The sequence below is a fragment of the Cetorhinus maximus genome, chromosome 9 (genome assembly GCF_964194155.1).
Source record: "Cetorhinus maximus chromosome 9, sCetMax3.hap1.1, whole genome shotgun sequence".
Lineage (NCBI taxonomy): Eukaryota > Metazoa > Chordata > Chondrichthyes > Lamniformes > Cetorhinidae > Cetorhinus > Cetorhinus maximus.
In genome coordinates this window covers 11136275-11151990 of record NC_135887.1, presented here as the reverse complement: position 1 = coordinate 11151990, position 15716 = coordinate 11136275, and the positions used below count along the sequence as shown (strand labels likewise).

The following is a 15716-nucleotide window of genomic DNA, read 5'->3' as shown; positions in this document are numbered from 1 at the left end:
GGGGCTGTGAGCAGCTGCATAACCTTGGAGTGTCCTGAGAGGAGGCCCCTGGAGTGTCTGGATGATGCTCATCCTTCCTGTGAGTACCTGAGGGCCCTGCCTGACTCCTGCAGGAGATGGTGCACCTGGAGGGAGGTCACGGTACCTCATCTCCATGTCACCTACATCTTGATGGTGCCCACCAGGGTGCATGGCCATGGAGTGCAGGGTCAAGCTCAAATCTCAAGACCTGCTGGACCAAGGTCTCCATGGTGGTCGCCAGCCTTCCCATGGCGACCTCGAGGCGCTCGCATGTCAGAGCCATGACGTGAGACAGAATGTGGATAGGCTCTTCCATCATTCACTCTAGTCTGCTGAGTGGCTGTCAAATCTATGCCTGATGTTCTGCTGCCTGTCGTTGCATCTCCAACATTGAGTTGGCGGTAATTTCCAGAGGCTCATCTTCTGACTCTGACTGTGTGGGTGGCTGGTCTCCAGCAGCCCTCCGAGTGGCGGGAGACCTGAGCTGTCCCTGCGTCCAACTGCTGCAGGGATGAATCAGTGGGGTGTTCTCCAGAAAGTGAGCCTGAACCTAATCTATGACTATGCTCCACCGATGTGTGTGTCTCTGAGCTGGTGGAGGGTGCATGCGAATGCCATGACGGTTCTACTAGAGCTTCCTCTTCGGACGTGGTCTGGGGGCTCGGACTGGTGCTTGACTGGCTTGGGAGCTTTGATCTGCTGGTGCTTAGAAAATAGAGTTTTAGTTAATGAGCATGAGCTGTATAAGACTGCATGTGAATCACTGTGATTGTCAGAGTTTGATGAAGTGATGGAGCTGTGATCCATACTAGGTTGCTGGGAGAGTCCGATCTCCCGTTCCCCACAGGAGCAATTCCTGTCCTTCCCAGTCAACTCGGCTGCAACCTCCTTGAACTCACTGAGGGCAATGATGTCAGCCGTCCCTCCCCTGGTCTGCGATCTTTTGCACCTGTTGCGTGCCAGCTTCGTCTGTATGAAGAAGAAAGAAAGTCATGTGATGAGAAGGGATGGAGCAGAGGTTGGGTGAGACGCATGTCTCCTCTGTGTGGTGAGCCCTCCCCAGAAGGGCCAGAACATGGTGCATGATGGGAGTCTCCGTGAGAGAATGAGTGTTGCTTTGTATTCCCCGCTAATAGTTGTCTGAGCTCCCTGAAGAGAGTAGCCGTTTGAGTGCACGATGCTTTGATGAGAGTTTGATATTGGAGGGAGCTGAAGGATGACTTATCCTGGCGGGGTGGATGAGATCATTCATCCTCTTCCTGCACTGGATGGCATTTTGGGCTTGGTTGCCAGCCATGCTGACCTGTTCTGCAACAGCCTCCCTGGTTGGAGATGTGAGGCTGCTGTGCTTCCTACAGCCATCCCTGGGATACAGGACTTGCCTGTGCGCCTGCATTCCTCTGATCAAGGCCTGGAGGGCCTGGTGGGTGAAGCGGGATGCTGCCTTCTTTTTAAGGCTTTTGGCCTTCTTCACATGGCTGCAAGACATCTCTCCATGTGTCCGGAAGACAGGTGGGCTGGAGGGAGTGAGATTATGTGTTGGACTGGTGTTTAAATATGGCTCCCTTCGACCTGACAGCAGGCAGACAAATCAGCTCCTGACCTGCCCGGTGATTTGGCCCGATACTCACCTGTGCATAATTAATGAGCTTCCAAGCGCAGAATCGAGTGCAAGTTCCCACCATTCTGGTCAGCAGGGTGGGCACCGCTGAAGCTGCCCACCACCGCACTTAGTCTACTTAATGGAAAATTCCACCCTTTCTATTAAAGATTATTCAAGTAAGCCTCAAGAACTTCAGTTGCAAGATTGAAAAAAATATGAATTGGATACATTCATTAAAGGAAAGTTGCACATAAAAAAATGTTGTTGAAGGAAAAGACAATATTGCACTATCTGTGCTAAGTCTTGCCTGATGTGCCACCATTGCCACCGCTCCGCAGAACTATGACTGTCACATGCATCAACTGCCTTGTCAAGGGGCTGGATACACTGATATTGGTGCATGGTAATCCCTGCTGAAGAAGGCTAAAATTCGCAGTACTTAGTGAGTAAACAATGTTGGGCACAGAGTATAACTGGATAGGTTGACTCACCACAATTGCAGGTGATTGAGATCGGACCTAAGGATTGAATTAAATAAGGTAATTTAAATGCTTTTATACATTAAAAAAACTCAATTTCAAATGAAACTCACCAGGAGATCTTATACAACATTGTCTAATTAAGTTTCATTCATCCCTGATTTGTGCAAAGCTAGTTGATCTCATGGCAGGAGAGGCAATACAATTTACCTCAGTGTCACAGGTTAGGGACAGGAAAACTGGGAAGAGTTGTGCTTCTGATCACAATACAGGGATTCTTGCTGTGATAGTGCATGCGTGCAGATATCAAATGAAGGCAGGGTCAAACACAGCTATGACACAGGAATAATGTCCACTTTTGTTAGGTACTGGAGGGCGACCAGTGCTTGAAAAACTATGCCCTAGCAAAGAGTAAATGCTTTTGTGAAACAAGGCAAGGAGGAGAGAAGACAAGGAGGAATATGACTTATTTAAATATAGCACATCTAATGTAACACTAATTTAGATAAACATTTTTAAAAATAGGCAGCAGTATTGTAAACAGGTGTACTGCAAAACCTTGCCAGTTCCACTCTGGTTACAAATTGTTCTCAATGCACAAGGATTCTGGAAGATCAGTAAAATTCCTCAGGATTTTAACTTCATAAATCCCTAATAATACAATACTTTGAAACAATTACCTAGCTAACATTTACCTTTAATATGGAAAAACTTGCATGCAATTTAAAACACAGTTCACGGGCTGGGGATTTGCTTAAAACTGTTTTCATTCTGTTGCCAGACCTCACCAGAAATATGGCAGAAGCTCTGTTATTCTTGTAAATGGGGTATCTGCCATGCTTCTGGCAAGTTGCATTGATGAAGCAGGAGAAGCTCAGAGCAAATTTGTGGTCATGCATGGTGTCTTATAAATCTGATATATTTAGTACTGCACTCGAAAGCTTATAATGCCCAAAAGCCAAGGCTTTGTTCAGGAAACCTTTTGCAGTCTGAAAGTTCAATTCAACTGTGTCTCATCAATAGTTCTCTGATTGCTTACCTGCAGTTCATTCAATACTTTAACTGTACCAAAAACAGTGATGTTAACTGTTGGCTCTTTGCAACTAAGAGTCACAGCTGATTGGTTCATATAAAATCCAGGAATGAAAGGAATCTCTGTTCTTCCAACCTGTCCTGCATAATGGCCTCCCAGAACAGAAGCCTTTATAGATACATAGGTGTCTCCGCCTATACTTAACTCCCTCTGCACAGAGTCTGGTAGTTCTTTAATAGTGACGGTGCAGCTGTATTGGCCTAAAAATTGAAAAAGTTACTTTGTAAGTCTGATAGCGAAGTAAAGGACACTTGTTATAGACATCTACAGTTGCAGATTTTAATTAGTAGAATTTAAAAATTCAAAGTCAGGATTTTTCTTCTGACACACTTGATTTTAATTATTTAAAAAAATTTTCCATAAGGTTGTGGACCGTGCTTCAAGAACCTAATGGAACTTGGATCACTCATGTTCCTCTGTATTGAAGAAGAAGAAAAGGATCAGTCGATCCATCACAGAAATGCCAAACTGAAAAGTCATGTTAGTTGGCCACTATCATTGTCCACTGGTTCTTATTGCTCCCACTATACAGACAGAGGTGGTCTACTTCATCATAACCCTCGCCAATACAATAGAAAGTTTGCCTCCCTCATGCAGTAATAACTGAGTTGTGTCTGTTGCCAGGCAGTTGTGGGCACAACTCACAAGGGAGATCTTCAGCTGACTAAGATCTAAGGCCATTTACAAACCAGTCTTGCCATCCCTTTTGACAACAAACTCATCTCAGTTGATGGCTGACATGTACCTCTCAGTATGCTACTTTTACATAGACATTCCATTATATTGCTTCAAATCATTTTGAACAAGTCCCGTCATTAATAGAAAACACTGCACTGAAAATAAATCTGACCAGCGTCCTATTGCCTTTAGTGGGCATTAGGGGGAAAAAGCTAGTCATAGCTTCTGTTCTGTGGTCCCCATAACTAAAGCAGAAATCCTGAGAAGAATTTTTCCCCTGTCGGGGGGAAGTGCAGGGGCGGGTGCAGGCGCAGGCAGGCTGCCATTTTAAGTGCCAATTAAGGTCCGCCTAGCGTGATGTCCACCAGGAAGCGCTATGCGCGCCCTGTGCGGGGGGGTGGGGTTCCCTCAGCCGGGAGTGCGCTCTTTCACGCATGCGCGCAAAAGAGTGCACTGATCTCCCTGAGGCTAAGTGTTGTCTCAGGGAGAACGGCTCAGAATTAAAACTTTGAAGGTAAATGTTTAAAAAATTTCCCTGACATGTCCCCTTATGTGACACTGTCACGTGAGTTGGGACATGTCCATCACTTTAACTCAAACCTTTATTAAATATTTAAAAACCCTCATGAAACCTCATCCCGCCCGTGGATGAGGTTTCATGCTTTTTCTTAAGCTCGCCAGGGCTCCTGGCCTGCCTGCCAACCCTAAGGTTGGACGGGCAGCCCTGTCAATAACCTAATTTCTTTTATTAATGGCCTCAATAGGCCGTTGAGAGGTCGGCGGACACACAGCTGACCCGGCTGCGCCCCTGCTGACCTGAAAATGGAAATGACATGGTGTGACATCGGGAGTGCCACCTGACGTCATTTTATGCGTCGGCAAGCGGGCCCCGCCCCCCGCCCTAAAGGTCCTGCCCCTTATAATCTTTTGTTGTGTATGTCCAGGAAGTTCATTACCAGGTAATCTCTGTTACAGAAGCTGTTATTGTCCATGAAGATCATTGCTGGAACGAAGCTCAACTTCTAGATATTTGCTATGTAATTGTCTGTGTGATATTTTGTTGATTTGAGTCCATGACCAAAATTTGTACAAATTTATTAAGTTTTACAATAATATCCTTCATCATTTTCTGGTAACAATAAAGAATTAATATTGGATTCGTTTGGTCCAATATATAATATGGCTTCACACGAACAATTCCAGGATCCATAGCAATGTAAGAAAATCAGGTAACCAGCTTCTTTATGTACACATACTAACTTGTGTATAAATAAGTCAGTTAGTTTATGGCTGTCATAGTTTATTATGGAAGGAAATAATTAGCCATACTATGAGACATTGCCTGCATGAAACAGTAAGAGAGATCACATCACTCTGCAAGAGCTACGTTACTCACTTACCTCTATCAGCCAAGAATTCAGGTTCCACAGAGAAAACGGAGACAGCTAGGAACTGTAATACAATATTACTAAATCGCACAGAGCAGGCAAGGTTTGATTCAGGTTTTAGTCTTGACATAGCTTTCATTTGAGCAAAACTGCAGTCTCCTGGATGAATACAAAATAAACTGATGTCACACTGTTCAGTTGACTTCATGGACACATTAAGTGATTATTCACATGCATTTAATAGGCAAATACATAGGTTGCCTGATTGCACAGTTGAAATGGAGTGCTGCAGCCAAAAGCTGCAGGACAAATGTTCCTGCCTGTGATTCAGCATGAGCTCCTGATTTCAACCAAATCACTGGAAGAGAGGGAGGAATGTTAGTTCTATCAGGAAGGGAAATAAACTAGAACTGAAATCAACATAGGCTCTCTGCTATGCATTAACTTTTTGCATAACTCACTGAAATGTGTGGCTAGTACCAAAGTCAGACAGACATTCCTGTTGGGGATGCGTGCTAATTCTAAGGGCAGAATTTTACCTCCTGCGGGTGGGCATGCACCCGACCCGATTAGGTGTAAAATCGTGCGAGATGATGTTGGGGAAGTGTCCCAACATCATTGTGCACTTGCGCAATATTTCGCTTGGCGGGCACCTGCAAAAGTCGGAAGCGCACCCGCTGACAATTAAGAGGGCAATTAAGCCCATTAACGCCGCAATTGTCTCTGATTTTTCGTGGCCCATCCAACCTTACGGTTGGCGGATGGGCGAATCGGCCAGGCGGCCTTTGCATTTTTCATCAAACTTCATCCAAGGGCGGGATGAAATTTCCGTTATGAAATAAAATAACAATAAATATCTGGGGACTGCATTTTTATCAGCTATATTTTCAGGTGATTGATTGTGATGCATGAACCTTTTTCTGCAGCTTCTAAAACCTTTACTTGAGCATTTTCAGGTCTGGAGCTCCCTGAGGCAGCGGTCTGATTTCAGGGAGCTTTCTCGAACGCTCACCTGTGCCCATGGAAATGTTATCGCCCGGTCTCTTCCTGCCCCCACCCTGGTAGCACTGAGCCTTTCAGCGCGCGTTTCACGCAGGCTGGCTGTTAATTGATCAGCCAGTGTGAAATTGCGGTTGGCCATCCGTTTCCTGATCGTTTCCGGGCCGCCGATCACGCGGGCCTGCCAAGGGTAAAGTTCTGGCCTAATGGTTTCTTTTAAAAGGGCTCACTTGTGGTGATTTAATGGAATAACTTTGTTCATTCAACTGATATGAACAGGCATGTTTTCATGGAGAGGGACAGAAGAAAAAACTCATTAAAATTCATTTATAAACTGCAGAGTTTGAATGCATAAAATGCAGCGTATGAAAGGAGGAATTTGGGATGTATCAATGATTAATATATAAGGTTTTGTACTGAATATTGTGACCACGTCTGTTGTGAATAACCAGGTTGAAAATTTTAAAGAAGAAAGAACATTTTAGTGTAGCATGGCTAGTGGCATAACAAAATGTGGAAAATATTAAATTAGAAAGCAGAGGAAAACAGGGCTATTCACACAACCAGTGATGGAATAAGAAAATTCAGTGAACAACATACTTATCCAGAACAATACACCCACAATTGCTTCATTAAATATTCTCTTAAATGATTCTCATAATAGTTCCCATCTCTATCATTCTGTCCGGAAGTCCATTCCAAGTGTTGATCACCTTCTGTGTGATGGAAACCCTCCAGATGGCAGTCCTAAAGTTACTTTTTAAAAAAAACTAGTTTAAACCTAAACCCATGTCCTTTGTTCTACTTCTACTGCTTAATTTAAAGTAGTATGCTGGATTAATCTTCTGCACACCAATTGCAATTTATATATTCTATGGCACTTATTTCGAGTGGTGGCACAAAAGGGGCACTATCAGATAAGACAGCTCGTTATACAGAGTGTGTGATATTTGTTTCCATTGACTGCAAAAGAACTGAATATCAGATGCCACGTTTAATACTGCCTGTTTTACATTACTGCCCGAGATGAATTTCTACACCCATAAGTCCTCAATAGATATTTTGCTCAATAGAAAGGCGCCAAACTAATCATGTACTGTCAATTTCCCATGGTATTTCACATCAAGATGCAGTGCAGTCTTCTGGTGAAACAGGGTTAGAGGATGGGGGAATAACTGGACTAGGGTACACAAACATAATTCAGTTCTCATTTTAAAGTCATCTATTCAGTAATTTTATTTTATCTGATATAATTCCTATGTTCACATTTATAATGAAACATCCTAGATTAAGTTGTCACACTGTAATGGTGCCCTTTTGTAGTGCAGGAAATGCAGTTCGGCAAGCGTCTCTTAAGTCTCTTTTCACGACTTTAGTTTTCCACCTATATTTAGAAGCAATGAGCACTCACCCCTCAAACTGCTATCTTTGTTCATGGTAGTCACAAGAAATCTGTACACATGAAAATTAGGAAGACCAACTATGCATGTGAAACCATGAAAGGAAACAGTGGCTTTTCCTACACCTGTAACTGTGATCTGAAAAGGAAAAAGGATAATTATTACACAATGCAACCTATCCAAGGCATAAATATCAAAGGCTCCTGCGAAAATACTGCATGTAGTATATGATAAAAATAACTAAGGCCAGGATTTCCCGTCGGCGAATGGGCCCCGCTCGCCGATGCGTAAAATGACGCGCGGTGAAGTTGGGCAACTCCCGATGTCACCACACCCCATTTAAATTTTCAAGTCGGTGGGGGGGTCAGAAAAATCAGCTGTGCGCCCGCTGACCTGTCAATGGCCAATTGAGGTCATTGACAGAGACATTTAAGTAATTAATGGACCTGCCCGTCCAACCTTAAGGTTGGCGGGCAGGCCAGGAGCCCAGGCGGGAATTAGAACAAGCATGAAACCTCATCCACAGGCGGGAAGAGGTTTCATGTTGGTTTTAAAAAATTTAATTAAAGTCTTTTTAAAAGGTATGGACATGTCCCAACTCATGTGACAGTGTCACATGAGGGGACATGTCAGGGATTTTTTTTTCTATTTTTAGTATTTTTTTTTTACAGTAGAACTGATCTTCCTGAGGCAGCACTTAGCCTCAGGGAGATGAGTGCGCTCTTTCGTGCGCGTGCGTGAAAGAGTGCACTCTCGGGTTTAGGGATTCCCTCCCGCTTGCACAGGGAGCACATAGTGCTTCAGTGCGGACGTCACGCTGGGCGGGCCTTAATTGGCCCGCCCACGTAAAATGGCGGCAGGCACCCAATTGGGGACGCCGATCGGAGGCGTGCCTCCGCGCGCCCACTCTTCAACCTCCCCCACAACGGGGGGAAAATTCTGCATTTAAATTTTTTGCAAGTTTTGGTTATAATGGTCATTATACTACAGATACTTCACAACTGGAAATCCGAGGAGAAAGTTTAACTTCTACGTAATGAGAATGTGGTAAGGGAAGGAAAGAATTATCCCTGAAATAATGCCACTTTGTACTTATTGGTGAACCCTCATTCAATAGAGAGAATCCTCTGTGTACAACTGATTTAAACAAGGTAAACATATTGCAGTAGATTTCCACTAAATTCTATATCTTATCAACCATGATTATATAAAATATATAAATTAAATGATGGAAATCTTACGTCTCTGTAGGTTCTCACAATTCCTGGGACTTCGTAATAGACCATGGTTGATCCTGTGCTTCTCGTAACTCCCAATCCTGTGGTAGGATCGATCTGGAGAATTTCACTTGATAACAAATACCAGTTCCCAGGTTCACCTAAATAAATACTTCAGTTTTGATTACTACCTAAATAACCTAGCATTTTGAAAGACAACTGAAGCGCTCTTTCAGAACATATCAGATGCAGAAGCAATTTCATGTGTATGTAACATTCAGAATGTATTCAAATATCATTATTACCAAGAAAAAAATTAAAAGAAAATCATTATTTTCAAATTAACATCCTTCAGTGCCTTAAGGTTATAAACAGAAAAGATTTGAAAAGATGTAAAATTATACAACTAAATGTTAACTGGGACTGGGTGGTACGACACTGCAGCTGGGATTTTCTGGCCACTGTGCGACGGGTCCCGCTGTGGCGGGCCATTCAAATTCTCATTCATTTCGGCGGGACCGAAAGATCCTGCCGGTGGGAAGGCCCAGAAAATCCCAGCCACTATCTCTTGCACCATTTGGAGTGAAAACTTACTTTCTCGTATTGTTATAAGGATCATAGGTAAATTGAGTTTAAGCAATTTCAATGCAGCTCCCACCATACAAAAGACAACATCACAGAACTATTAAAAGAGCAAGAAACGGCAATAGAATAGACAGCTCTGATATGGAGTAGCTGAGGCACAAGTCTGGTGAACCAAATGGCCTCTGTCTTTGCTTAAATTCCTATTATCCTAAAAAACACAAATATAAATTGAGCAATCCTTGGCATAGCAAGGGAAAGCAGGTTGAAATTCACACTACCAAATCCACTTCTGCTTACAGCTCAAATAAAATCAGTTCTACTGGGAAGTCTATCCACATATTTTACTTAGGTATGAACTTTGGCTCTTGCTTCTGAGGACGTCAAGAGTTCAAGCTCTCCTCCAGTGGCTTGAGCATATAATTCTAGACTGATGCTCCAGTGCAGTATGGAGGGAGTGCTGAAAAATTAGAGTTGTTGTCTTTGGATGATACATTAAACTGAGGCCCCATCTTCCCTCTTCAGAGAGAATGCGTCTTGGGGGAGGTGGGGAGGGAATAATTGATAACCAATGGAGGTTGGCGACCTGTATTCTTTATTGTGTGAGATTTAGAAGAGAACTCCTGCTCATCTTAGCTCCACATTCAGGGAACTACGGGACCTTTCTTGCTGATTAGTGCCACAATGTGTTGTGTTAGCTCACCATGTGGTGGGTGAAACACCAGGGCATATGACCTTAGGGCCAACAGTTAGACAGCTGCAACCACAATTAATTGCAGCAGAAAAACACTTTTTTGTTATTGTAATGTTTCCAGCAAATTATCATGCTGTGCTGTTTTAAACCTTTAAAGTGATGAAGCGAAAATCTGTGGTTTCTTTTCTGTCACATAACTAACCTTCCTGGTTCACCAGCACGCTGCTGAAACATATTACATCACTCAGTATCACGTTCTCTGATATGTTAGGCCATATCGCATATTGGGTAGGTATTGGGATATAGTCTGCAATGCCAGGATGCTTGTTATCCCAAACTGCTAATAGGGTCAATCCTACATTGGCAGCCTGTGCCACATAAGTGTTATTCCTGGTACCAGGTCCAATCAGCAGCAGATCGTCCCTAAAGTGGTTAAAAAAAAATCTGTTAATCTCTTAGGCAATGAAAATAAATTGACTTTCCTTGTGTCACTCTAAAAATTCTGTGCTTCTCACATTATTTTTGCAGTAATCATTCCTAAGATGTAATGAAAGCTGTACCTATGAAGGCTAACTATAGAACTTGACATAACATTTTTACCTTTAGAAAACAATTTGTTACCAATAACAATTGTATACATTTGTTGGAGGCTTAGAGATCAGCAAAAATTATTTGTTGCATAATTCCTTCTTTCAGCTCAAAGGGTTGTAAACAATGTTCCTTTTAAGCTGTGCAGCAACCAGAAGACCTTATGCAGGCTGCATGCAAGTCAACCCCTTTAAATTAAAAAGTATGCATGCCAGCGCCAAAAAATTTGAAGGGGCCATACACTTAAATAAATCCCCAGCGCACTCCAAAATAATTAGAGGGAACATTGGTTGTATGTAGAATTATTTCATTCAGTTGATATGAATTTGTCTCACAAAAGGAATGAAAATTTGTTCCAGACTGGCATTAAGTTCATACCTTTGTTCCTGCAGAAATTTATTTTATTTTAAACTGTCATGATGGCATTCCTGAGGTACTTGATACCAGGTGGCACCAATATTTCCTTGGTGTCATTTATTGCCGATCGTGCCAACAAAATACCTATGATGTTCAGTCCCAAAGAAGATTAGACACCATCACAGTTCAGATCACAGCCTCTAGTCCTTTATTTGGAGTGTTTATTTTCTTTTCTGTATACTTTTTGTGCACTTAAGGCCTCCGCAGGAATTGGGGCAGCTATATTTTACACTGATAAACAGATTGGAAATCTGAAGACAAAACCAATCTTCCCATTCATATTCTATTATTTTTTACTCTTTTCCTTGTTAATGACAGGCTAAAATATTAGTGATTTACCTAAGGGAGAAAGCTTAAACTATGGACGGAACCGTCCCAGATTTGCGCTAAGTGTGGTAGTGGGTGGGAAAAGGGATGTTTTATCTGCCGGCCACAATGGCGGCTTTTCACGTCGTATCGTTCCATTCCTGCCTCATTAATTATGCATTCCCGGGAAACATGCTGGGTCGTTGGCGGGGCGGCCTCTGATTTGACCGCACTGCAGTCACCTCAGGCCTTCAGTAAACCGGTGCCACATTTAAAGGCTGACCCTGCAAAGAGCTCGCACTCTTCAAGAGATAGGAAACTGCTGGTGGCTGCCAATGGGAGGAAACATGCTGCCCCCAGATTTAGCGACACCTCCCTCGAGCGCCTACTGGATGCAGTGGAGGGCCGCTGCAAAGTCCTCTACCCCCGCACTGGGCGAAGACCAACAAGTAAGGTCACCAAACCAGCATGGGAAGCGGTGGCTGCGGTGGTCAGTGCCATGGCCTGCAAAAGAGGACTGCCAACCAGTGCAGGAACAGGGTGAATGATCTCATCCATTCTGTCAGAGAAGTCACTCTTCTCATCACTCTCTACTCTCAAAAGCCCATTACACATCCACAATGATCTCACACCTCAAGGGACGACACCAATAACTCTCACACATACCCTCAGATCTCATCCTCTGGAGCTCGGGTCCTCATCTCGGCCACAGCTCCGCTCACCACTGGAACATTCCATGCAGTGCCATGAGTCCTGCTCACACTCTCTCCATTAGTTTTCATGCAGGAGAAGCTGGTTGACAATAGCAGGGAGAGGTTCCAGACCCCTCTGAACTCCCTCTTCCCCCAACCCCCCAGACTCATTCTTTCATCCAAACTCCTCGACTCCACTCCCTGGACTCCTTCCTACCCCAAGACACCTTCCCCATCCGAACTCCCTCCTCCCGCCGGACTCCTTCCTTCCCCCTCCCCCTGACTCCTTCTTCCCCTTGTACTCCTCCCTCCCGCCGAACTCCTTCCCCTACACCTTTCTCCCCCCCTTACACCTACCTCCTCAGTTGCCCCATTCCCCCCGTTACACCCTCCTCTCCCAGTACTCCCAACCTCACCCCCACCACCCCAGTACACCTTCCTCTCCCACTCAAACCTAGAACTTCCTCTCCATCCTCTCAACGATCATCCATAGCAGGCCTTGGTCCAGACATTGACGTCCCGAAGCAGGCCCCAAGCATCAACGGTGACCTTCCACCTTCTGTGAGCTGCTTCGTGGTGGAGCCATGTCCATATAAGTCCACCCAGCATGTGATACATGTGTTCCTCCAGTGTCTGGTAGCTGTAGGGCTCCAGCATCTTCTGCTCCTCGGATGTCTGCGATGCAAGCAAGGCCCTAACGGTAAGTCCCATCGCACTTGTCAAGACGTGTTCTGGGCTGGCGTGTTTTCCCGCCAACATGGGCGGTAAATTTGACATGGGGGGGATGATTCTGACGAGCTGGGCTTATAATTAGATACAGGTGTATTAAAGTTAGTTCCCGATGTGTGGCGGGAATTGTCGCCATTGACAAGTGGAGTGGACGATCACAAACTGGTTTCACGACAGTGTGAAACCGATTTGTGGCCTTCCCGCCATGTTGTCCGCTCATGCCCGCCATGATGCCCTAGGCCAATGGGGGCGGAAAATTCTGGCTTATCTATTTGTCACAGTCAAGTCCAAGAATTGAGAAGTAAATGAGTCTGATACAGCAAACTCAATGATGGAGCTAAGGGAAGTGATGTGGAATCACAATGTTTGTCTTTATAAGGAAAGGGAATGGCAAGTTATGGAATCAATAATGCAATTCTTTCTATCCTTGCACTGACACTTACAAATGGAAAGCCACTGTTTCATTGCTGCTGTGCTCAACAATGCACCATCCCACCACACTATGGGGCTCCTGGGCATTATGTGCTAAGCTCCAGGCATACCAATAGGTAACGTAGATAATCTAAGCCCTGCATCATTATGTAATTCCCTTTAGACACATAAATGGTAAATTTGGACTGTATGAATTGACTCTGGGACAGATGTTGCTTTTATTTGCATGTGGAACATATGTTCTTCAGGAGGTGAATGTGGAATGAGGAAGGATATTAATTACTCATTCTTGATAAGTCTTTAACAAGAGTATCACCCTCTACCTGGCACTAATCAGTGATTATCACCAGATTTCCTTAATTTAACAAGAACACAACACGTGCTTAGATAAAGCTTTAAACAATTTTGTATCAATATAGACTCCTTTCACCTTTCCTTCAAGATATACTATCAGTCTATATATTCAAAAGTATTGCTCACCTGTTAAGGGCTAAATATAGTTCTGTGTTGTGTGCATGGAACTGGTCTCCACTGAGGTCATAAAAACTAACTGTAAAAGTCAATGTCATTCCAAGAGGAAGGGCAGCCAGCTCTTCGTTTTTGGCTACAAACAACTTTGGACTGGTGTTAATACTGAGATATGCCACTGGAGCCACCTAATATCAATAGAGTAATTCATTTCTATGTTGACTCAATGTTAATAAGCACTTAAGACTAATGTTAGCCAAGAATAATGACTGTTAAAAACAAGTACAGCAATTTTTCACAACTTTCAGCTTTGTGTAGAGACAACCAGAAGATTTAAGGTTTATTTGTTGTGGTACATTACCAATTAACAATTGTGGGCCGCCATAAACAATTACCATTGACAAATCTTCCTGCTATTGCTGGAGGGTGTATATCTTTCTAGCTGTTCACAGATACCAAATTTGAAAATAAACCGTTTATACACTGGTTATACACTGACTTTTTCCAATAGTTTTATGCATGGAGTGGATTATTGTTAGCTTCAAAATCCAGGAACAGAATTTTTCACATGGCGGGCGGGCTGGGCGGGAGCGGAGCAGATCGCCGCCCACGATGGGCTCCACACTACCATTTTACGCGGGGTGGGCCAATTAAGGCCCGCCCAGCGTGATACGTGACCAGTGGCACTCAGCACTATCTGTGCGGACGGGCGGAGTCGGGGCCAGCGCGAAAGAGCGCAAATCTCCCTGAGGCACGGAGCTGCCTCAGGGAGATTGAATGGATATTAAAATAATGAAATAAATAATTTGAAAATTTATTTAAACATGTCCCCTTGTGTGACTGTGTGACATGAGATGGGACATGTTTTTATTTTTATGAAAACTTTTAAATTTATTTAATAAAAGCTTTAGGAAACCTCATCCCGCTCGTGGCTGCCTAAAAAACACGAAGGTTGCTTGGGCTTTTCGCCTGCCTGCCAACCTTAAGGTTGGACGAGCAGTATTACTAATTACATGAATTGCTTTTTTAATGGCCTTAATAGGCCGTTTACATATTGGTGCGCGTGCGCCCGCCAAACGAAATATCATGGGGCTGCCCCCGCACACCAACTGAAAAATTCTGCCCCAAGTGTAAGGAGTGTAATGGTTGCCTCGGTCCTCAGGAAGTAGCTGAATAAAAACAAACACTGAAAGTTCTAAGTCTGGCCCTCAGTCAGTGCTAGATTAGCTGTTCTTGACCTGAATGATATATACCTGGCTTCAGTAATTCTGGGGAGGGGTGGGAAATTGACCAAATTACTTACTTCTGTTTGCTTTATATTGATTCCTACTAGACATATGGGCATCTGACGATAGCAGAATAACTTGGCTGTGACACACCAACAGTCAAATAGCCTGCTGACACTAAGGGCTGAATTTTATGAGGGGCATCAGGACCCTGATGTTAGGGTCAAAAACAGGTCCCTAGCCCGCACATGCAGAGAGTGGGTCCTCCTCAATAATTCTACACAGGAGGCCTCCTAATTGGCTGCCTGTGGATTCGTTGTATGGTGGATGGGCTCCTGATGCTGCCAGCCCAATCACAGGGTCACCAGGTCTGAAGCCTTAGCAGCGCCACCAGGAGAGGTGGTGGTTGCTGAGGAATGCTAGAGACTCCAAGAGGTAAGTACATTCCTGAAGGGATTGTCAGGGCTGAGTACTGCCTACAGCTGGCCCATGAGTCTTCCCCACCCCACCTCCATGGGCTGTTTAGCTAGCGTCATTCCGCCATTGGTAACAACATAAAATGACCCTTAATTGGGCCTTTAATTATTTAAATCCCGCAGCCTGTCCCACCTGTGGGACTGTGTTGGGGCGCCGAACTGACCCAGCTCCTGCACTCTTATGTCACCTCAGAGGCTGGTAAAATTCTGGTCTAACACTCCATCTCA

General features: G+C 44.1%; 1 protein-coding gene across 1 annotated transcript in view; it reads right to left on the bottom strand.

Annotated features, from left to right (window-relative positions):
- Window positions 1-15716, bottom strand: part of LOC144684288 (nuclear pore membrane glycoprotein 210-like) — a 165074-nt gene that overhangs the window by 15290 nt on the left and 134068 nt on the right. Inside the window, exons 31-37 of the mRNA XM_078547916.1 lie at window positions 13799-13974; window positions 10357-10577; window positions 8903-9039; window positions 7673-7799; window positions 5275-5421; window positions 3143-3396; window positions 831-990 (exon numbers count right to left, since the gene is read on the bottom strand). Coding sequence (XP_078404042.1) covers window positions 831-990; window positions 3143-3396; window positions 5275-5421; window positions 7673-7799; window positions 8903-9039; window positions 10357-10577; window positions 13799-13974 — 1222 coding nt within the window. The remainder of the gene's footprint in view (window positions 1-830; window positions 991-3142; window positions 3397-5274; window positions 5422-7672; window positions 7800-8902; window positions 9040-10356; window positions 10578-13798; window positions 13975-15716) is intronic.